Genomic DNA, 23,977 nt, shown 5'->3' on the forward strand with positions numbered 1-23,977 from the left:
ATGGGACGAGTCGACCAAGAGACGCTGGAACCGCCAACTGGTCCCCGACCTCGAAAAATGGCTCCAAAGAAGTCATGGGGAAGTACATTTCTGGCTGACGCAGTTAATCAGCGGCCACGGTTGCTTCAGGAGTTATCTATATAAATTTGTACACGATGACGACCCAAGGTGCCCTGAATGTGGGGAAGACGAGACGGCGGAGCATGTGGTGGACTCCTAGGGGAAGTAGCGACGGCGGACCTCATCGGAAGGAGGTTGCTGGAGGACGCCCAGTTCTGGGCAGGCATGAGCAGCTTCGCCTCAACAATGAAGGAGCTGAGACGGCTAGAGAGACTTCGAGCGGAGGTAAGACTAGCCTAGGCAAACAACAGTAGTGAGCGCATAAGCACGCCAATCCTGGCCCTGCGAAGCAAAGCCTAGTGGCATTACCGCAGGGGACAGGGACTTAGTAGACACTTTTTTGTTAGAGCTCAGTTTTAAATCTTTCTTTGTTATTAAATGATTAAAAAAAAAAAACCTCTAACTTAAGTTACACATAATCCAAGTTTTCTGTAACAATATTTAATGGTTGTCCCTGTTGGGCAGTTTTAAATAAAACCACACCTGTCATAATAAAAAACAAGAAAGGAAAGCTAACTTCGGGAGGAGCCGAAGTTGATATACCCTTGCAGCTTAAACAGGATATATCTCAAAAATCGGATCATAATACTCTAATAATAATAATTAGATCATAATAAAACCAATTAACTAAAGTAAAATATCTAAAAACAAGAAACCAAAGCTAACTTCGGGCGGAGCCGAAGTTGATATACCCTTGCAGTTAAAACCGGATATATATCGCAAACATCGGATATAGTTGGCCGATCCTTATGGGAATAGGAATATATAATCCAATTTATTACAATACAAAAACTAAAAAAAAATCCCAAACTTCTATCTTTAAAAATACGAAAGTTGATATTTCTACCAAATACCATTTCCGATCGTTCAGTTATTTGGCAGCTATAGGATATAGTCGGCCGATCCTAATGAAATTTGGTAGGTCGGATCAACTGACCAAATATATAATCTGTACCAAAACACGAAATCTTCAAAAACACGAAAGTTGGCCGATCCTTACGAAATTTGGCATGTCGTATTATTTTGCCAAAAATAGCTCTCATGTCAAATTTGAACTCTCTAACTCTAAAAACACCAAAGTTATACCATTTCCGATCAATCAGTTATATGGCAGCTATAGGATATAGTCGGCCGATCCGGGCCGTTCCGACTTATATACTGCGTGCAAAGGAAAGAAGGTTGTGTGCAAAGTTTCAAGACGATAGCTTCAAAACTGAGAGACTAGTTTGCGTAGAAACAGACAGACGGACAGACAGACGGACAGACGGACATGCTCATATCAACTCAGGAGGCGATCCTGATCAAGAATATATATACTTTATAGGGTCTGAGATGTCTCCTTCACTGCGTTGCACACTTTTGACCAAAATTATAATACCCTCTGCAAGGGTATAAAAAGTCCCAAGCTTCTATCTTCAAATATACGAAAGTTGATATTTCTACCAAATACTATTTCTGATCGTTCCCTTATATGGCAGCTATAGGATTTAGTTGGCCGATCCTAAAGAAATTTGGTAGGTTGGATCAACTGACCAAAAATAGAATCTGTACTAAGTTTCAGCTTTCTATCTTCAAAAAGTTGGGTCATTTTCGATCGTTCAGTTATATGGCAGCTATAAAATATAGTCGGCCGATCCTTATGAAATTTGGCATGGCGTATTGTTTAGCTCTCGTGTTAGCCCAAAAATAGCTCTCGTGTAAAATTTTGAACTCTCTAACTCTAAAAACACCAAAGTTATACCATTTCCGATCAATCAGTTATATGGCAGCTATAGGATATAGTCGGCCGATTCCGGTCGTTCCGATTTATACACTGCGTGCAAAAGAAAGAAGGGTGTGTGCAAAGTTTCAAGTCGATAGCTTTAAAACTGAGAGACTAGTTCGCGTAGAAACAGACAGACGGACGGACAGACAGACGGACAGACGGACATGCTTATATCAACTCAGGAAGTGATCCTGATAAAGAATATATATACTTTATACGATTGGAGATGTCTCCTTCACTGCGTTGCACACTTTTGACCAAAATTATAATTCCCTCTGCAAGGGTAAAAAAAAAAAATTGAGTCAAAATGAGAGCAACGGAGAGAGCTTCTAAAAAAATTTGAAAGTGCTCTCACTCAGTGTGCCGTCAGCGCTGCGGCAAAATTTCCTAAGCTATGCACGCTTATGTTCTATGGAAAATGAGAGTTGGCTCCACTGATTTAGAGTTATGCTCGGTAAAATTTGACTCAGCTAGTAGATATCTTGAAAAATAATCTGCATTAGTGTTTGTTTTATATTAAAGTAAAAGCTTGTTACTAGTATTTTTTAAGTTCGTGAGGCGCCTTATAAACCAAGGGGGATTTGTTGAAGCGGTCGGATATTTTTACGGTACACATGAGTATATATTTTAAATATGGTAACATTTTCCTAAGGAAACATTTATATCGGTGCATTCCAGAATATTGGAAATGTATCGATTAGGCTATAAAGTTTGTGAAAATCAGACTTAAGGAAACAGCGAATCTTATTTGCCACGCAAGGAAACTTCTGATTGATACCAGAAATGGTTTCTATTAAAACCTTATGCGCGGGGTGATATGGATCCTCTGGTAAGATGGTAAGTTATCGACGCTGGACTACTTTAGTTCTGGGATATTAAAGTCACCCAGATTTAAAAGCTGATCGCGATCCGACATAAGATTAAAAACGGATTGAATAGCGGCCAAATGATGCCAATATGTGGGAAGTTCAGACGAATAAGGTATTTATGAACAGTTAATGTATTAAGATTTACCTGACAAAATGATTTTAATGCATATAAATTCTATGTCACCAAACTCTTGTAATTTCACCTCTTTAGAAGCAAGTTAGGAGTCTACCGAAATGAGGACTCCTCGCAGAGGTGGATCATGTTTTAAAGTGCTGTACTTACTTGGGAAAACTTCGGAGCTAAAGATCTCCGGAGATCTTCAGAGCTAAAGAGTTTAGTAGTAGTTGTAGTAGTTTCAATCCTACTGGTTTTAAAACATTTTTGTCTTTACGGTATTATCACAGTTCTGTATATTCACTTGCCGTACCCGGACGTGTTTCTTCGATCGCTCTTGCCAGTTTGCAATTATTTTCGATCTTGAACTCAAGCTTTCTCTTTCTGCGACAAGTTGAAATATAACAATTAATCCCTAAAAATAAATTCGACTTAATAAGTTCATTGAACTATTTATTTCCAATTTATACATTTAATCGGTTAAAGTTATCTCTGTTGCGCTTTAACTATATTCTCCAACATAAGTCTCTCCGAGCTGTACTCTCCGGACGTAACCCGTTACATTCATAGTTACTGTGGAGTTTGTTGTTCTTCACGACGCCGAACTTTCGTTGCACATCTCTTTTGTAACGTCATCTCTTACATCCGATCTGATCGTCCACTCTCGGCTACAGAGTGCTTCAGAGAGCCTAAATTCTTTACACGCTATTACAGTGGTCTGCATTCCGTCAAAAAGAAGCCAAAAATGAGTCTTACTTGCACAGCAAAAAAATGTGAATTTGGTGGAACCATCACGGGTGACTCATACCTGTCTTGTTGGCTCTGCAATAACTGCTCACATATTAAATGTGCTGAAGGAGGACACAATGGTCGGATAAGTGACCTTATCAACAAGAAAATTGGCCTGACATGGTCTTGCATCGCTTGTAGAGAAATTGAGTCAGAGATGCGGACTTTTATGAAACAGACGAGAAATGGTTTCCTAGATGTCCGCAAACAATTCTCGGCCCTTAATGAGCAATTCCTCGCTCTTGAAACTCAATTCCTTGGGCTAAAGTTGTTAAGTGAATCCCCCAGACGAAAAATTCCGAACAACAACCTGCTGACTGCTAAATTATTGAATACCCCTACATCCCATGCTGTACAAGTCGATGAATTTTCAACACCAAACATTTTACCGTCGCCTACTAGTCTACCTACTTATGCTGTTCCAGTACCAAGGGACTTGATGAGCCTTCCTTCAGGGCACTCTAATATTCATCCCTTGCAAGAAGCGATCAGCGTACCAAGTACAAATCTCGAGCCACCTCTCATCTTGGAGCCTCCATCGTTGGACATCGTTGGACAACCCCCATCGTTGGACAACCTACCCTCTGCTCTAGCTGTGATGTCTCCAAGGCCTCTGGTTGGTGTGGCGCCTGAAGTTAGATCTTCTGGACTTACGCTGAGGGCGGTTGCTCCTCGTAAAGCCATTTTTGTCTCTCGGCTTATGCCGGATGCTACTGTTGATGATGTCAAGAGTCACCTGTTAAACCATCTTAAGGTAGCTCCTAATGAAATAGCTATTTTTAAGTTTAACTTTAAGCATAAGCGTTCTATATCTTCTTTTAAAATAGTTCTACCTGATTCCTACCTTGAAAAAGCACTTGATCCTGTAGCCTGGCCTGAGCACAGTATCGTTCATGAATTCCTAGCAAAAGACGCTCAGAATCCTATCCCTGCAGAAACTGCTTCAAAAAACTGAATAACAGAGTATTTTCCTGCTGCTATCAAAACGTTAGAAGTATTCTGGGTAAGCTGAGCCAGTTTTTTACAAAGAGTGCTTCTTTTGATTTTGATGCTATCGTGCTTACTGAAACTTGGCTTAACTCCTCTGTCTCTGATTATGAAATTCTTGTTTCCAAATTCATAGTGTTTCGATTGGATCGTCCAACTTTTGCAGGTGGTGTCCTCATTGCTGTTACTAATAAGTACCCTTCTGAAATTATTCCTTTCATGAACGAGTTCGGAATTGAGTTCGTTGCGGTGAAAATTTTAACTGGCTCGTCTCATATTTTTCTGACCTGTTCCTACATTCCTCCCATGGCTGACGATATTGTGTACTTTCACCATCTTGATGCCATTAGGTCTGTCTCTTCGTTGGCCAAGGACCGTGATTTAATCCTAATCATGGGAGATTTCAATCTTCCCATCATTTCCTGGATCCCGTCTGAGGTAGACAATTCCTTGCTTTCCAGTTGTCATAACGACTTTATCGATGGCTTAACTGATCTTGCCCTGCTCCAAATTAATCCAATTCATAACACTCATGGCAGATTTCTGGACCTTATTTTTTCTAATGTGTCATCCTCTGTGACAGAGGACATTATTCTCAACGATCTACTCTATAAGCAGTATATCAGGAATTGTAAGGTAAACTTTCGAAATGATCCAAGCTCCTTCTACTCTTTTGTCAATATGAAACGTAAATCAAATCTTTTTCCTCCTTCCCTATCATATAAAAATATTTCACATTCTTCTGAGCAAGATATTGCTAATCTCTTTGCGTCATTTTTTCAAACCACCTATTCGTCCGATTCATATAACCACAATTCTTCTTATCCTTATAAATTACCACATATAAACAACATTTACTTTACAAAATTTCGAATTCAGGATCTGTTCGAAGCTCTTTCAACAATAGATATATCATTCTCTGCTGGTCCTGACAATGTTCCTAGCTGTGTTCTAAGGTACTGTTCTGATATCCTTTGCTTTCCTCTCACTATCTTATTCAACTTATCCTTGGAGCTGGCATGTCTCCCCAAGAGATGGAATGAATCTTTTATTATTCCGCTTCATAAGAAAGGCTCTAAAGCACTTATTGAGAACTACCGGGGGATTGCTAAGCTATCTGCGATTCCCAAACTGCTTGAGAAACTGGTTACTTTCCAACTGCAACATTTTTGTAAAAGTATTATTTCCACTTCACAGCATGGTTTTGTCAAACATCGCTCTACCACAACTAACCTTCTTGAATTCACTTCGTTTATCCACAAAGGTTTTCTGAGCCGCATGCAAACTGATGTGGTGTACACTGACTTTAGTAAAGCGTTTGACTCTGTGAACCACCATCTCCTCCTTCATAAGCTGTGTCTTTTGGGGTTTTCTCCTCATATAGTACAGTGGTTGACCTCTTATCTATCGAACCGCACGCATCGTGTTTTGTTTAAAAACAGTTCATCACAGATTATAAATGTTTCATCTGGTGTCCCACAAGGTAGTCACTTAGGACCTCTTCTGTTTGTTCTTTTTGTTAACGATTTACCTAGTGTTATAAACTATGCTACTACATTTATGTATGCTGATGATGTCAAGTTATGTCTTTCTTTCTCAGACCATTTCCTTCATAGACACTTGCAACTAGACCTTAACGAAGTCTTCTTGTGGTGCTCAAACAATCTCCTTTTGCTTAACTGCTCTAAGTGTAAGGTTATGACGTTCAATCGCAGTGTGCCTCACATCGTTTCGTACTCTCTTGGGAATAACGTCTTAGATCGTGTTTTCCTAATTAACGATCTTGGAGTAATTTTTGACAATAAGTTGTCCTTCAACGACCACATATCACTAACAGTCAATAAAGCCAGAGGCGTGCTAGCTTTTATCAAACGTTGGTCTAAAGAATTTGATGATCCTTTCACAACTAAAACTCTATACGTATCGTTGGTTCGTCCTATCTTGGAATACTGTTCTAGCGTTTGGAGTCCGCAATACTTTGTTCACCAAAGGAGGATTGAATCAGTCCAAAAGCAGTTTCTGCTATTTGCGTTAAAAGGCTTAAACTGGGATACTGCCACTTCCCTCCCGTCGTATAATTGCCGGTTAAAACTTCTAAACCTGCCTCCTTTAAAAGAGCGCCGTACTTGTGCTGGGGTTATGCTGCTTCATGTGCTTATTCTTGGACAGGTTGACTCACAAGTACTTCTTGAAAAATTAATGTTTTCTGTGCCTAATAGAGTAACTAGATCATTCCGACCCCTTTGGTTACCGATTTCTAGATCTAATTTTGCGGAACACGATCCATTCCGCGTTATCTGTAAAAATTATAACTCGTTATCCCATTTAATGTCCCCTGAACTATCCCTAGATGTAATTAAATCCAAAACTATGGAATATCTTTTAACTTAATTTATCCTTACTCTTAGTTATAATAATATAGAAATAACAGTTCATTGTTAATAATAAATAAATAAATATTACCGTGCGCTATTAATATCTTACCATAGCTTTTCAGTTTAAACTTTAATGGTATGGATTTTCAGTAACAAATTTTTATACCCTTGCAGTGGGTATTATAATTTTGTCCAAAAGTGTGCAACGCAGTGAAGGAGACATTTCCGACCCTATAAAGTATATATATTCTTGATCAGGATCACCTCCTGAGTTGATATGAGCATGTCCGTCTGTCCGTCTCTCCTTCTGTCTGTTTCTACGCGAACTAGTCTCTCAGTTTTAAAGCTATCGACTTGAAACTTTGCACACACCCTTCTTTTGCACGCAGTATCTAAGTCGGAACGACCGGGATCGGCCGACTATATCCTATAGCTGCCATATAACTGATTGATCGGAAATGGTATAACTTTGGTATTTTCAGAGTTAAAGAGTTCATCTAATATATATATGAATATATATATGAATATATATATATATACTGAACTACCATATAACTGAACGATCGGAAATGACCCAACTTTCGTGTTTTTGAAGATAGAAAGCTGAAACTTAGTACAGATTATATTTTTGGTCAGTTGATCCAACCTACCAAATAAGGATCGGCCGACTATATCCTATGGCTGCCATATAACTGAACGATCGGAAATGGTTTTTGGTAGAAATACCAACTTTGGTATTTTTGAAGATGGAAGTTTGGGACTTTTTTTAGATTTTATATTATAATAAATTGGGTTATATTATCACCTTCTCATAAGGATCGGCCAACTGTATCGGTCAAGGGTATATCAACTTCGGCTCCGCCCGAAGTTAGCTTTCCTTTCTTGTTATTGCATAATTTTGCGTTTGGGCAAAATAACAACAGCAAACACTTACAGCCAACTACCGGTTCAGTAGGGAAAAAGTCTATAATTCTTTTAAAAATCTCAGATTTGGCTGATTGGATTGTCTGGTTGCAATTTCCAAAACTTTAACGAACTGGGGCTACAACCAGATTTCTGTTTTGGGGGCGGGAGTGGGCGTGGCAAAATGTTGACACAAACGTGATCTTTACGGATACCTTACGAGGCCAAGTCCAAATCGGATAGCTCTATAGTCTGCGAGATCCACGAGTTCAAAATTTGAGCCTGTTTGTTTGGGAAATGGCATACACGAGGTGTGTTCAAAAAGTAAGGTGACTTTTCAAATTTTTCGGGAAACATATTTTTGATTATCGATTTTTTTGATTTGTTATGTTGGTACACACTTCCTTAACATCTGTACCCAGTTTTAATTAAACCCCCTTTTTTGTTTGATTGTGAAAGGCGTAAAGAGTAGAAGTAGTTTTGCGTGCTCGGCAATTTTTTACTATCGAAAAGTATGGATCAAAGGATTCGCATCAAATTTTGGGTAAAAAATAAAATGAAGTGCTCCGAAACACTTGAAATATTGACAGTCGCATACGGTGAAACTTTTCTGAGTTAAAAAAAATTTTTACGAATGACACAAACTCGTACATAAAAAATGTATGTATGTATATGGGTGTATATATATATATATATATATATATATATCTCCTCTGAAAGTCGGTTTGGATGCAATTTTTTTTTCAGATATATATTAACTATAGAAAAAGTTAAGCATAGTTTGATTTTTTAAAAACCTTTCTGTACTGACGGTACAGAAATTCGCAATTTGTGGGAGTGGGATGAGTCGTGGCAAAAATTTAAAACAAACTTGATCTGCCTTGGCATTTTATCCATGTCCAATTGTCTCTGAGATACAATACGGTCGTATTCACACGGACAGATGGACAGACGGACATGGCTATGTCGACTCGACTGTTGATGCTGATCAAGAATATTATTTTTGGGGTCAGAGATGATTTCTTTTGTATGTTAAATTCATTCACACAATTACAATAGAGTACCTTTTAGAGTACCATTGTACTCTTCGAGAACCAGGTATAATAGGATTCATTATTGATATATTGAGAACAGGCGTGCTGGGAACCCTTAAGTGAGACTTTAACTAAGTATAAGTAGAATTTTTTTTTTGGCAGCCTTGATGTTCATGCTTTGAATTTGGGTAGTCGGATGAGCCAAGGAAAATAATATTAGTATTTGATGGTAACATACTAGTAGGATGTAAAAACAAAATATGAACAAACTTGCATTTAACAATTTATGCTTATCTTAACACTTTTAATAGAGATTTGTTGTTTCTTTGGATTAAACCTTTACCATTCATTTCCGTTATTTTCCGAGCACATCGGCAATTTCGTCGAAAGGGTCTAGAAAACTTCTGGTTTTGACAGGACAGGTTTCGACAACTATATTTGGTATTTATGAAGGTAGAAGTTAGATGACAGGACTATATTCTACTTATTTATGCTATTTGAAAAGCTTTTCGGGTCATTTCTTAAATCCTCGGTTAAGGATGGAGGCCTATCGAAAACCTTTTCCGATTTGATGGTTTATGGCACCCGATTGAATAACGCAGCCCCACGTCCAACCACCACGTAGTTCCCTTAGGGGCCTTAACCTTAGCTAGGACGGAACAAGTTCCGTGGGTTCTGGCCACCGTGGTATCACAGCCTTTGAAAACAAAAACTTTACACCCATCCAGAAAATCTAAGGAAAAATTAAGCAATACGGAAACGAAGTCCTGTAAGCCTATCAGTCGAAAAAACAATTTCTAAACACTTATTTTTCATTGACCTTGCCCGAAGGGACAAAAAGGAAGAAGGATTGAAAATTATAGCTATTGGACAAAAACAGGTTTTGTCAATATGTCAGCAGAAAATCCCCATCACTTCTATTAATATTGGGAAGAATAACGCAGCTTGGTCAAGCGAGTGGTGAGTTTCTAAAGCCAATACATAGAAAAGAAAGCCAAAAATGCATAATCTCTGTTGTACGGGGCAATCTCTCATATGGCGATGCACAAATACTCAATGCAACGAATGGCAAGCTTCAAGCAGCTCCCCTTCAAGCCACGCTTAATGCAACCAGTTACTTAGAAAATTTTGCTTAAGATTCATTAATTCTAATGAAAATTTTGAATTCTTAATGAACATCCACAATCTAAGCCTTTGATTATGGACTGCTTACCGAATCGCTGTGCACACAGAAGAATCTTGACCTAATGCTAATTATGTCATGGCTTCAACCCATTGGCTTATACTCATATCCGGCTATAACCTTCATAAAGCAGACCACCCTAGTAATATTCTTAGAGAGGGTGCTATGATCCTAGTAAAACAGGAACTAGCATATTTTCAACATGACCAAGTTCGACTTGATAAGATAAAAATTGCCACTATCTAAGTAACCAGCAAAGGTGAACTGAAAGTCTCTGCATTATACCTTATTTTTATTTTAGCATTTCATGGACAACAGAAGACTTAAAATGTTTATTGAATAACTTAGGAGTCCATTGTTCATCGAATCGAAAATTAGATGATTTAAACGCAAAAATTATATCCTGGGGTAATTTCAAAGCAGACACGAAAGGCTCCTGCCTCTTAGAAGCTGTCCAAATTTGCCAACGCAAATCTTAGCAACTGGCTATCCAACACATCCCCAATATGCAAAAAGCTTCAATCCAATGACCATATCCTTTGTGAGCATCAGCTGAGTAAAGCACAGAATACCAACTCTCCTCGGATCATCTTTCTTCCTTTAATTCCATTAATATAATTCCTTCTACGCTGAAGACGAGAACCAAAAAATTCCGCTTGTTTGCCCCTGGTGCGAATTTGGCAATAATTTGTCAAGATCTGGAGGAGACACTGGATCTCAATCTAGAAATCCCATCGCCAAGTGATAAGAGGATGCAAGCGCCGCTCCGCTACTCTTGTTGCCTTTCTACCATCTGGGCTCGCTACTCTGCTAATACTACAAAAAAAAGGCTACAAAGACAATTTTGTCGAACTAGGGACCCCTTTTTCAAAAGTATATATCGAAGGAGCAAAGGCAGCACGAGCAAAGGCAGACCGATCTAGTAAGAGATCAAAAAGCCTAGACTCCTACAGACCAAACGCCTGCATAACCGAACAGGGTGGTAAACTTTATCCTGGAAGGATTTAAGGCCAAAGAGTATGTTGTGGCTGCGTACCTCGATGTAAAGCTAGCCCTCAAAAGAGTTAGGCCCCTGGGCTGATTTTATATAAACTGATGACTCTTCTTCCACCTCAACTTTGGCTTTTGGTTTTAGAAGCTAAGATAGAAAATTCGCAAACGAATTAACAAACTGAGCGAACGTGCTTTGCCCGAGCTCCGGGAAAACTGCAAATTAGTCGCGGTAAACCAAACAAAAAATCTGGGGTAACCCAATATAAGCGAAAAGACGCTGAACCACAATTTATTAAAAGCAATATAAATGCTTTTTATAACAGTTGTGATGTGCTAAACCGAAACTAGTGCATTGCTTTAAATAAATAGCCCGCAGAGTAATCCGGCAGGCAATAAAAAAAAAATTACCCGCGTCCAAAAGATCGACGAAGTAGGCAACAGATCCAGTCGCATCAGATTTGCCTTACTGGTGGAGGTTGAGGAAAACTAACCAGCGCAAGACACCGCGAAAAAACCTAAGCCGCCTCCTATCTATATCAGAGAGAAAAGCTCGAGTGCCCTGGTCAACCGGATTTCGGCGTTGATCGGGAACGGTGATAACTTTAATGTTGTCCCGCTCATCAAAAGAACATCCGTGAAACAAAGGTGTACACAAAAACTACGCCACACGTCTACTTCGCCAAAACTGCGAGGTCCTCATTCGATCCATTAAACACCAACAACGGCTTCTCCTATGCCGATGCTCTACGATCTGGAATGGAAAATCCAATTTAGCTAACTCACAAAGCGCTCAACAGGCCCCAGAACAGCCACATAACAAAACGAAGACTATGATGCTTACCCTCCAACAAATAAAACTTTCAAATAAGAGGCTATACAATCTACCGCACAGATCATCCAGATGGGAAAGCCCATGGCGGAACCAGAGTTCTAATCAACCCCTTTTTCACAAAAGGTAACAAACTTCTTGCGAAAGCCTTTCAATCGCTGCCGTTTACTGACCTCTTCGCTTCTCATTCCGAAGGACAATTTATAGACTTCTACAATTCACTTGGGGAGCCGCAGAAAACTACAATGCCACACATACGCAGTGGGGACCACGTCTAGTGACTCCCAAAGGAAGGCAATTGTACAATGCAATTATAAATGTGAGATACAAACTGGACTATGTTTCCCCTGGAAGTCCCACATACTGCCCAACCACCCACGCAAGCTCCCTTATTGATTTTGCGGTAAAAAAAAACATACCTCGCAATCTAATAAGTCTCGGAGTTATCATCAGACCACTCTCCTGTGCTTCTTACCCTTGTTCAAAGCCAAGAAATAACCGAACACCCCTTCAGCCTGACGTCGCTAAGAACGAACTAGCTTAAATACAAAATGTACGTGAGTTGCACATAGAACTCGCCCCGGAGCTTAACATGGAATCGGACATCGACTACACTACGAGCGCCCTGGAAGGGCCAGCAGCTAAAATCTCTACTGCTCATGGGAAGGAAGTAGACCGAAACAAGTACTAAAAATCTAATCAGCAAATCGAACAGCTCGTGCGAGAAAAGAAGCACACGCATGGGGATTGGCAAAACAGCAGCTCACCAGCTTCAAAGCAACGCCACGACGAAGCAACCCGATCTGAGCTCGCAGCGACGAAGACATTTTCTACACATTTTTAAGTTGCCTTCCCGGCAAACCCTGCCTCAAATTCATTCCTCCTGCCAGTAAGTCAGCCAGAGGCTACCTCTTAGCCAACTGCGCCTTCATTCCGGCCGAACGAAATCGAAAAAGTCATGATGGCTAAAACAAAAGAAGGCTCCCGGTGGTGACCTACTGACGCCAAAGATGTTAATAGAACTTCCAAAATACTCGTTAAAAGTCTTCTGTAAACTATATAATAGGATCATTAATCTTGACTATTTCCCAAAAAAGTGGAGGAAATCCATCATTATAATGATACCGAACGCACAATTCCGACATCGTACAGAAAAAAGGCCTTCTATCTTGTTTATCTAAATCAGTGGGGGGCAACACGCACACATATTAAAAATTTGAATGTATGCGTAGCAGAGAAAAACAATGAGAGCAGAGCATTCACTGAGCGAAAAGAAATGTAGTTTTTTATTTCATTTTTCGTTATTTCAAAAGTTGGAATGGGCACTAAAATAGTGTACTTTCTTTTAAAGAAAGCTTTTCTAGCAACAGTTCTTAAACAAATGAAAAACGCTTCCCTATCTATATTTTCTATGGAGAAAACTTTTTTCAACCCAATTTCTGAGAAAATTTTTCTCAGTGTAAACATTTTAACTTTTAAGTTTGGGCTGTCAAGTGAGTTAAATGAGAGAGCTTCTAAAAAAATTTGAGAGTGCTCACACTGTCAGTGTGCCGGCAGCACTGCAGCAGAATTTCCTTCCCTAGTTTGCCCACCACTGATCTAAATTGATTGTTATCTCGCATAATATCATTTCTGGAAGCTTGCATTATTACCCGGCACACCAATTTGAAACCACAGAATCATCAAGAAAGTGAACTGATTAACATCCAGAATATCACTAAACGGAATGCAGATCCTTCTATCTAACGAAGTAACGTACCTTGGCGTCCACCTGGCGTCGATAGACGACTAACCTGGTGTAAGCACATCAAATAAAATTAAAATATGGGCATCTGGGCATCCTCGCAATGAAAGACGAAATCCAGAAGCAAAAAATATCCTACAAAGAAAAACTGTCTTCGCACTCAATTTTCCTCGCTCGGGGATTGACTCGGGTTTCCAGCGGATCCCGCCTTCGACGATATGGGCGATCAGAACAAATGGCTAATTATCTAAAATTTACCATCTGCAATTATAAAATGATAATAAATTGTCGTTTAACAATTTATCAATGTTTCTAACACATAATTTCAGAATAATTGAACTTGTACGCAAAACAAATTGACACTCAGCAGACAATTAGTTGAAATTAACTCTTAGAATCGAGTCTTTTCAAGGTTGGTTTCCAAGTTGAATTGACCAGAGATGTAAATTTTAATTTACTTTTCAATTTGAATTTACTTCATTTTAATTTACATCACATTAAGGGGCCGTCCATATATTGCGTGACGCGAATTTCAGACCTTTTTGACCCCCTCCCCCCCCTGCGTGACAAACCATGACACGAGGCTAGACCCCCGTGACCACAAACCGTGACGTTAACACGGACCCCCTCCCCCCCCAGGCGCGTCACGCAATATATGGACGGCCCCTAATAAAAATTTGCATTTATGAATAGCGTTAGAATTTATGTTATATTTATGTTCCTAAGATATCAAATGAGGTTGTGAATTAGACCTTATGTGCAATGTACAGTGTGTTTTAAATAAAACTATAGTATCACTTTATTGTTTGAAACTGCGTATAATTTTTGATTATTTGCCACCTGCTACTTGAATTATTTAAAAAAAAATTATGATCGCCCTCCCCCAGGCAGATACCTGTATCCGCCCCTGACTGCAAGAAATTCACTCTTGTTTTTGTTTTTGCTAAAATGGTCGACCTGAAGCGATAAATTTCTTCTTAACATTTTTTTAAGAAAGAAGCTCTGCATTTTTATACCCTTGCAGAGGGTATTATAATTTTGTCCAAAAGTGTGCAACGCAGTGAAGGAGACATCTCCGACCCTAAATAGTATCACAGTATAAGGATATAAAAAGTATAAGGATCACCTCCTGAGTTGATATGAGCATGTCCGTCTATCTGTCCGACTGTCTGTTTCTACGCGAACTAGTCTCTCAGTTTTAAAGCTATCGACTTGAAACTTTGCACACATCCTTCTTTCTTTTGCACGCAGTATACAAGTCGGAACGACCGGGATCGGCCGACTATATCCTATAGCTGCCATATAACTGATTGAATAACTTTCGGTGTTAGAGAGTTCAGATTTCGTAAGAATGCTATTTTTTGCAAAATAATACGATATGCCAAATTTCATAACGATCGGCCGACCTCATAGGATATATCCTATAGCTGACATAAAACTGAACTGAAAGATATTTTATTGTAATGAATTGGTTTTATTATGATCTAATCATAAGGATCGGCCAACTATATCCGATGTTTGCGATTTATACCCGCTATATAGATATGCAAGGGTATATAAACTTTGGCTCCGCCCGAAGCTAGCTTTCCTTTCTTATTAAACTAACTATATTATTTATAGTTACTTTTTATTTATCGTCATTTAAAATCTCGATGACCAAACAATAATTACACAGTGCGACAAAAAAAGAAAAGTTAGAGGAACTTTTGAAGAGACCTAGTAGGAATTGTTCATTAGGTCGAGTATAGTATAAAACCATGTTTGAAATTTTTCATACACCCTCAAATCTTGATTTATTTCGAAAAAACGGTTTTTCGAAAGTGTTTTGCTCTTAAAAATTCCGGAACGCGTAATTTTAGGCCGATTTTCAATTTTTTTACGTTTTTCAATAGTTAAATGTTGTAGCTTTTGAAATAAAAATAGATCTTTAATTTATTTAAACAGAAAGGATACCAATTTTACAAAAGAAACTTACATTTTTGAATTTTTGTCGTGTTTTTCGAAATTTGACGCCATTTTTTCGGTACAACTTCCAAGAAATTGTATCATTTTTGACACATATCAATATTGTCTCGTAAATTTTGAATAAAACGAGACCAATTTCATTTCGAAATTATGAAAATTGTTGAAGGTATAACGCTTTTCCCAAAACAAGTCAGTCCAATCTTCATAGCTTTCCGGAGCAATATTGTGTCATTCCATTCCGCCCATTCCTTTCTTTCACACACTTTTACTCCGGAGCGCTAGTAAACTTGTTGCGCTTTTCCCAAAACAAGTCAGTCCAATCTTCATAGCTTTCCGGAGCAATATTGTGTCATTCCATTCCGCCCATTCCTTTCTTTCACACACTTTTACTCCGGAGCGCTAGTAAACTTGTTTTGGGAAAAGCGTTATAACTTCAACAATTTTCATAATTTCAAAATGAAATTGGAACCGTTTTTTCGAAATAAATCAAGATTTGAGGGTGTATGAAAAATTTCAAACATGGTTTTATACTATACTCGACCTAATGAACAATTCCTACTAGGTCTCTTCAAAAGTTCCAAATCACTGTCGCACTGTGTTATTCATGATTTGTACTTTGTCGCTCATATTTTTTCAAATCGTTAGAGCCAATTTTATAATATGAGTTTTTTTTGTTAAAATAAAAACAAAATTCTTTTCAGTGTATTTTTCGCCTTATCATTTAGATATTTAGTTTTGAAAGAAGCAAATTTGACAATTAATTAACGTTTTAAATGACGTAAAGAATGTTTTGGTAGTTTCACTGGTTCTTATGTTGTTACATTTTTGGGAATTCATTATGTTTTTATATCATCCCAGAAGGTGTTATAATTTTGGTCAAAAGTGTGCAATGCAGTGAAGGAGACATCTCCGACCCTATAAAATATATATATTCTTGATCAGGATCACCTCCTGAGTTAAGGTGAGTCTGTCTGTTTCTACGCAAACTAGTCTCTCAGTTTTAAAGCTATCGACTTGAAACTTTGCACACACCCTTTTTTCCTTTGCACGCAGTATATTAAAAAATGCAACCTAACCTCTTTTTTCATCTCTATCTAGGAGGGAAGCATGTTTTTGTTCTGTTTCTGTTATGTTGTTGAAATATTAATATCGAACATTCTTTGCAACTTTCCATTGTTGATGGTAAAGTTTGTAACGAATAAAGTGAAATAACATCCACGAAATGCTTCATAGCCAAGCCAACAGATATGAACAACCTAAAAGTTTTTAAAAAAAAATAAGTTCATGAGGTGCGATTTGAGTTTGGACTGTCACCGCTTCATGCGTATATTCGATTTTTTGAATATTTTCTTCACCTATCGTACAAATTGGACGAAAAAGTATGTCGAATTCGATCCTAAGAGGCGAAAGATAAGATTTCATTGAGAAAACAATTTATTCATAATGAGTTCAGGGCTAAAATGGGTCTAGTAGTGGATCAACCTAGAACTGGAGGTTTTATCTCCCCCCATCGGTTCATAAAGTTTGACTTCATGCTCCTGATATTATAAAACATTCTTTATTATCGATTGGAGAGCTTTCTGAAGAAGCCGCAGTTAATCAATCGGTTAATAAACCGCAATTAGTAGTTAATCAATTATTCCAATATTTTTTTATTTTAGTATTATATTTGTAAATAACTTACAGTAGAATTATTAGCCTGATCTGACCTAGCCTGATCTAGCCTGATTAGAAATGATTTTATGACTGCTCTCTCATGAAAGCGCCATCACTGATACAATCGTTCCTATGGAAGCTTTAGGATATAGTGGTACGATCTGGTAACTTTTTTTTATCATATGATTATAATATTTTTCTAGTTTTTTGGTGAACGTTTCATAGCGATAGCATCTATAAGTATTTATGGCCGCGGTTCTATACAAGCTCGACCACTGTGCTATGGTCATATTGCCGATTCAGCAGGAAAGCAGACTAAAAAGTCTAAAACTCCTGTAAAAATTACCCGATTTGGCTGCTTTTTGATTTGTAGGTGAAGATAAGCCATTGAAACAGTTTGGCATCAAAACATTTTTAAAAACATTATCGAACTGGCGCTAAAACCAGATTTCCTTTTTTTGGGGCGGAAGTGGACGTGGAAAAAAATTGACACAAACTTGATCTGAGCGGATATCATACGATTTCAATTTCAAAATCTAGGGGTAGGGGTCATGGCTATATTTTGAAACAAATTTGAACTGTGTGGGTGTTGTAGGAGTCTCCGTGCCAAATCCTACAGCTCTATCTCTTATAGTCTCGCGTCAAATACGTGCGTTTATACGGACGGACGGACATGGCTCGGGGGTTATCGAATCGGGTGTTGATGCTGATCACGAGTGTATATACTTTATGGGGTCGGAGATAAATCATTCTCTATGTTACATACATTTACATGACTCTAAACTCTACGAGTACCGGGTATAATAAGAAAGTTTACCCGTTCCCGTCTATGGCAGTTCCTATAGTTGTCCAATCATGTAACAGCGAGTAAAATGTATAGAAACATACGGACATTAAATTAATTAAAATTAGTTGTCAGGGCAGGGCTCTATAAGAAATTTCCCTATTCAAGCTCTGCCGCACACACAGCAGCCTAATTTTTGATATTTGTAATGCATTAAAATCATATCAATATAATGAGTGCAGACCAATACAAACATAGAGTTACAAACATTTGGATAAAATAAATTGGTAGGTACCAAGGGTGTAAAAGTAAATAACAAAAAGTTAATAGAAAAAAAAACTGTTTAAAAATATTGAATAAAAAATTTAAATGAAAACTATTGGAATTTATTTTTTCTACAAAGAAAGTCATTAACATGATCAGTTATGTGACACTAGCCCATAGAAAATAAGTAAAACATACATTTTAAATTATAGTAGCTTGCAATATGTAAGCTGCATTAGCAGTGTTATATCTTTTTGTGTACACAAGATTTATAAATACATATATTGCATACATACATATGCATGGGCCTTTGGTTATGTTTGATTACATACATACATCCATACTTTGCCGAAAACCGGTTTTTGAATATTTGTTTATTTTGACTAGTGCTTTGAAACAAAATTGACTTAATCGTTTAAAATATAGACCGATTATATTTAAAATTTTGGTTTTACAAAACGAACTGAAATATTTAATAGAAAAAGAAATACAAATACATTTTATGAAAGTATTATAAAATTGGTATTATCAAATGATTTTACTATCTACAGTAACCTTAAAGTTACAAGAAACCAGTTTGCCAACACAACTATTTGTTTTGGATAAGATTGTGTTGTAATTATGGATCCGTAATACTTACAAAGATCACATTGAAACATAAAAGTATGAATTTACACTCTAAACTATTAAGTTTTCAATATAAAAAATATAAAAATTTTATAATGGAAAAAACTGAAAAAAAAAATTTACCTTACCTTGCCCGCAATTGCCCATTTCTTGATGCGTTTAATGATTTTGTAGCTAACTTCAAATTTATTGGGGTACTATTAAGTTGACTAGCACTTGTACGTGGTAATCGTGGATTAGTATTTCCATTTCCTGTTATTGACCGGGTTGAAGCGCTACTTGCATATACCCTCGGTAGAATATTAGGATGTAATGTTTTTATGCCGAAAAATAATGTGATGATGATAGCCAATCGGCCAACGTTCGTAACGTAACATGTATATTTTAAAATTGACACCATGACTTTAAATGATTATTTTTCTATTAGACTATCAAATACACATTTTTATGGCATGCACTGTGTTTCAACTCTTTCTTGTTAAACTATTTAAGTGTTTGAGTTTTATTTACATATTTTGCAAAACGATTTCACAAATAGAAGAATGTGTATATTTCGGTATTACAAATCACAAAACATAAATATCGAATATTTATTATAGTTAAATTTAAGCAACCCACATCCGATCGAAACGTTAGGTGAAACTTTTCTGCTTATTTTATGGATATTGGTAACATTGCATCAACTAATCAACCACAAGCACAACTTTTACAGAAGAAACCCACCACAACGTTAGATATGGTGAAACTTGTTTAGTCTATTTGAAAGTAAGCGTTAATAGACAAATCTGAACACAAAAAAATTTGAATACAATCGTATTATTGATTAAAATAAAAAAAAAAGAAAGCTCTTGCCCTAGCTAATGCATCTATGTATATATGTATGTAAATTTGTTCTGTTTTATTTAAGAAAGAAAAAGGCAGAAACTATTTGTAGGGTCAGTTGTGATTATTTTATGCCGAGATTTTCGCTTTGCTGAAAAGTTCGACACTCGCGCAATTTAACGATTAGGGTAACACTTAAAAAATATAAAAAAAAAACTTTAAAGAAAACCCTTTCTTTACCCTTGAATTTGTCACTTTCTATTAAAATACCTTGGTATATACATATAATATATATTTAAAAGTGGTCTGATTCTTATGGGGTTAAAACAGTGGGGGGCCAAATCTCATTTTTCATAGCACGCGTGCTATGCCCGAGGAAAATCTGCCACAGCGCTGCCGGCACACTGACAGTGTGAGCACTCTCAAATTTTGTTAGAGGCTCTCTCATTTGCTCACATTTTGTTTCATTTGACAGCCAAAACTTAAAAAAAAACAAGAAAGGAAAGCTAACTTCGGGCGGAGCCGAAGTTGATATACCCTTGCAGTTAAAACCGGATATATATCGCAAAAATCGGATATAGTTTTCCGATCCATATGAGAATATCATAATATAACCAATTAATTACATAAAAAAATCTTTAAAAAAAAACCAAGCTTGTATCTGCAAAAATACCAAGTTTGGTATTTCTACCAAATACCATTTCCATTTTTATATGGCAGCTATAAGATATAGTCAACCGATCGTTATAAAATTTGGCATGTAGTCTTATTATTTTGCAAAAAACAGATTGCGTAGAAACAGATAGACGGACAGACAGACGGACAGACATGCTTATATCAACTCAGGAGGTGTTCCTGATCAATAATATATATACTTTATTGGATCTAAGATGTCTCTTTCACTGCGTTTCACACTTTTGACCAAAATTATAATACCCTCTGCAAGGTATAATAAGAAAGGAAAGCTAACTTCGGGAGGAGACGAATTTGATATACCCTTGCAGTTAAAACCGGATATATATCGCAAAAATCGGATATAGTTGGCCGATCTTTATGAGAATGTTATAATAAAACCAATTAATTACAATAAAAAATCAAAAAAAAGTCCCAAACTTCTATCTTCAAAAATACCAAAGTTGATATTTCTACCAAATACCATTTCCGATAATTCAGTTATATGGCAGCTAGAAGATATATATATATATATATATATAGACATATCGTTACGGCCGATCGTAATGAAATTTGGTAGGTCGGATTATTTAGGTCGGATATTTTTTGGGCCAAAAATGGCTCTCATGAAAAATCTAAACTTTTTTACTCTAAAAACACCAAAGTTATACCATTTCCGGTCAATCAGTTATATGGCAGCTATAGGATATAGTCGGCCGATACCGGTCGTTCCGACTTATATACTGCGTGCAAAAGAAAGAAAGATGTGTGCAAAGTTTCAACAGATAGACGGACAGACGGAAATGCTCATGTCCACTCAGGAGGTGATGATGATGAAGAATATATATACTATATAGGTTCGGAGATGTCTCCTCCACTGCGTTGCACACTTTTGGGCAAAATTATAGTACCCTCTTTATATTAAATTATAAAATTATATATTATAATATATTCTTTTCTTTTTCACGCAGTATATATGTAAGTCGGAACGGCCGGGATCGGCTGACTATATCCTATAGCTGCCATATAACGATCGGAAGTGACCCAACTTTTGACCCTTGACGGACCCGAAGCTATAGTTTTCTGCAGTCAGCTGAGAATCAAGACGCCGCGATTCTCTGCTAGAGCACACCATAAAATTTGTTTTCTCCATATTCACTACCTGTCCTACTTTTGCAGATTCCTTTTCAATAGCCTCGAAGGCTCCTGTGACATCACGCTTGGTGCGTCCAATGATATCAATATCATCAGCGTAAGGAGCTGGACACATCTGTTGGTTAATATCGTGCCCCTCCGATGTACACCAGCCTTTCTTATAATACTGTCTGTCGGGTCAAGCAGCAAGAAACTAATTTAAACACAACAATTAATAAGTAACTGATGTTTTGTTGGTCGCAAGCCGACTCTCTTTCGGCCGCTCGGCTTCGCTACTTCGGCGCTTATAGTTAGCGAGCATCCGTTCAGCCTATTCTGCAAGGTTGGCGCCACTCTCATTCGTCTTCTTACTGCGCTCGCATCCTAAATTGGATTTGAAATATTGTACATAAATCCTAATTTCATATGCGGCCTGAATAAAGTTTTATAACGTTGAAATTAATTAAATTCTGATTTTTTATTTACGGCATCGAAAACTCTCGATGACCAAAGATTGGTGAACCCCGACGTGATCGTTAATATACACATAAACAAATTGCTAAAACAAAAACAAAACAATTTTGTAAACAGTGTTATGTGAAATTATCATTATCGAATTATCAAACGTCTCTAATAAGTTTATTTACAATAATAAACAAATTATAATATATTATTATATTATACATTCATACAGGCATAAACATAACGTTAGTTCACAAGCACACATACATATTTACGATCCACAACGCAAGTGCATTCGCCCGCGCATAGACTTCATACAAACATACGATCCACAACGCAAGTGCATTCGCTCGCACATAGCTTCATATATATATACATTCCACAATTCCGCTACGGTTCTGAGCGCACAGTGGGACAGATCGTGTTCGCCGCGAGCAAATAAAATTTATTTCGGTTGTTCGGAACTCAATATAATAAATCATGAACTCCAGCGGCGCCGTCACAGGAGCACCCACTCCAACCCGGAGTGCAATTTTAAAGTGCAAGACCCTGGGTATTTTCCAGGACTTACAGAGGATCCAAGGAGCTCTTCAGCCTATTTCCAAGGTGGACGATGCCATGCTACACGTGCGACATGGTCAGATAGCCACCATGTTCAGCGACTTCAAGGCCATCCACGGGGAGCTTGAGGATTTGGACATTTTGCAGATCAGCAGTGACCTTCGATGGACTGTTTCGGAGCTCGTAGCGACGATGCAGGCGGAAATTGAGCACGAGACGACCCTTCGCTCATCTCGAATTGCTGCCCACTCCACCCTTTCCAACGGAATGTCCACCATGCAGGCTGACCCAGGTTTAGGTCAAAGTTTTCAAGTGCTGCCTCCTTTGCCGCTCCCTACGTTCAGCGGTGGATACTCGGAATGGGCTGAATTTTACTCGATCTTCTCTACAATCGTCGGCAGCAATCCTCGTATTAGTAAGGTGGAAAAGTTGCAAAGTTACTAATTCGCTTCCCTCTACCTGTGCGCTATGCGGGGGATGGTCCCATATAATGTCTGCCCCCGATTTCTATCAATGCCCCCTGAGATTCGCCTTGGTGAGGCCAGGCGACTCGGTCTTTGTCGGAAGTGTCTGCAAATGGGCCATCACATGCGTGAGTGCCTCGCTGCTAGTTGTCGCAGTTGTGGAAGGAGGCATCACAGCCTGCGGCATTTCCTGGAGCCGCAGGCATCTAGCGGCCAGCCTTTGGTTGGTCCTCCCACGTCAGCCATAGCCGAGGTCGCCGATCCTGTAGCCTCTTCGCCTGTTCCGAGTACTCGGCCCTGGTTAACGCCGTCATCGCCGTCAATATCACGGACCTGCAGCCTAGCTTCAGTTTGGATGTCTCCAGTTGGAATATTCCTGGCAATCTTTCTTTGGCTGATCCTCATCCGCATCGACCTTCTTATCGGAGCAGGTCTGTTTTATGAGCTGTTGTGTGTTGGGCAAATTAAGCTCTCAGCCGGCCTGCCATTGCTGCAGAAAACTCGACTTGGATGGGTCGTGTGTGGAGGCGGTTTACATGTACAGAGAAGATCACTCGTTTCCACTGCCCACAAGGATGTTCCGGAGAGCGCAACAATGCTGGATGATCAGCTGGATTCTCTGCTCCGCCGGTTTTGGGAAATCGAAGACTGCTCCGAGCCTATTGTGAAGCGGACGAAGGAAAAGCTAGATTGCGATGCGCATTTCGTGCAACATGTTGCTCGGCTGGATTCCGGCGCTTACGCTGTGAGGCTTCCGTTAAAGTGCGGTTCAAAGTTGCTGGGAGAGTCTTACCCCCAAGCCGTTCGACGATTTCTTTCCTTCGAAAGGAAGCTCTGTCGCCGTCCTCAATTAAAGGAGC

The 23,977-nt window shown here is 38.3% G+C and overlaps 1 protein-coding gene across 8 annotated transcripts in view; it reads right to left on the reverse strand.

Annotated features, from left to right (window-relative positions):
• Window positions 1-23,977, reverse strand: part of LOC108120168 (angiopoietin-1) — a 155,483-nt gene that overhangs the window by 109,107 nt on the left and 22,399 nt on the right. For 2 of the 8 annotated variants that reach the window (XR_011442309.1, XM_043210317.2), the window contains exon 1: window positions 19,131-19,700. The exons of 1 other annotated variant lie outside the window; for it this stretch is intronic. Coding sequence is in view for 4 of the 7 variants with exons in the window: in XM_043210317.2 (XP_043066252.1) it covers window positions 19,131-19,402 (272 nt within the window). In the remaining 3 variants the exon portion in view is untranslated. Of the gene's footprint in view, window positions 1-13,721; window positions 13,786-19,125; window positions 19,704-23,977 lie in introns of those variants that run through there. 5 more of the 8 variants (XR_011442310.1, XM_043210319.2, XM_070278216.1 and 2 more) reach the window with 5 other exon arrangements.

Source organism: Drosophila bipectinata, chromosome 2R (assembly GCF_030179905.1).
Source record: "Drosophila bipectinata strain 14024-0381.07 chromosome 2R, DbipHiC1v2, whole genome shotgun sequence".
Taxonomy (NCBI): Eukaryota; Metazoa; Arthropoda; class Insecta; order Diptera; family Drosophilidae; genus Drosophila; species Drosophila bipectinata.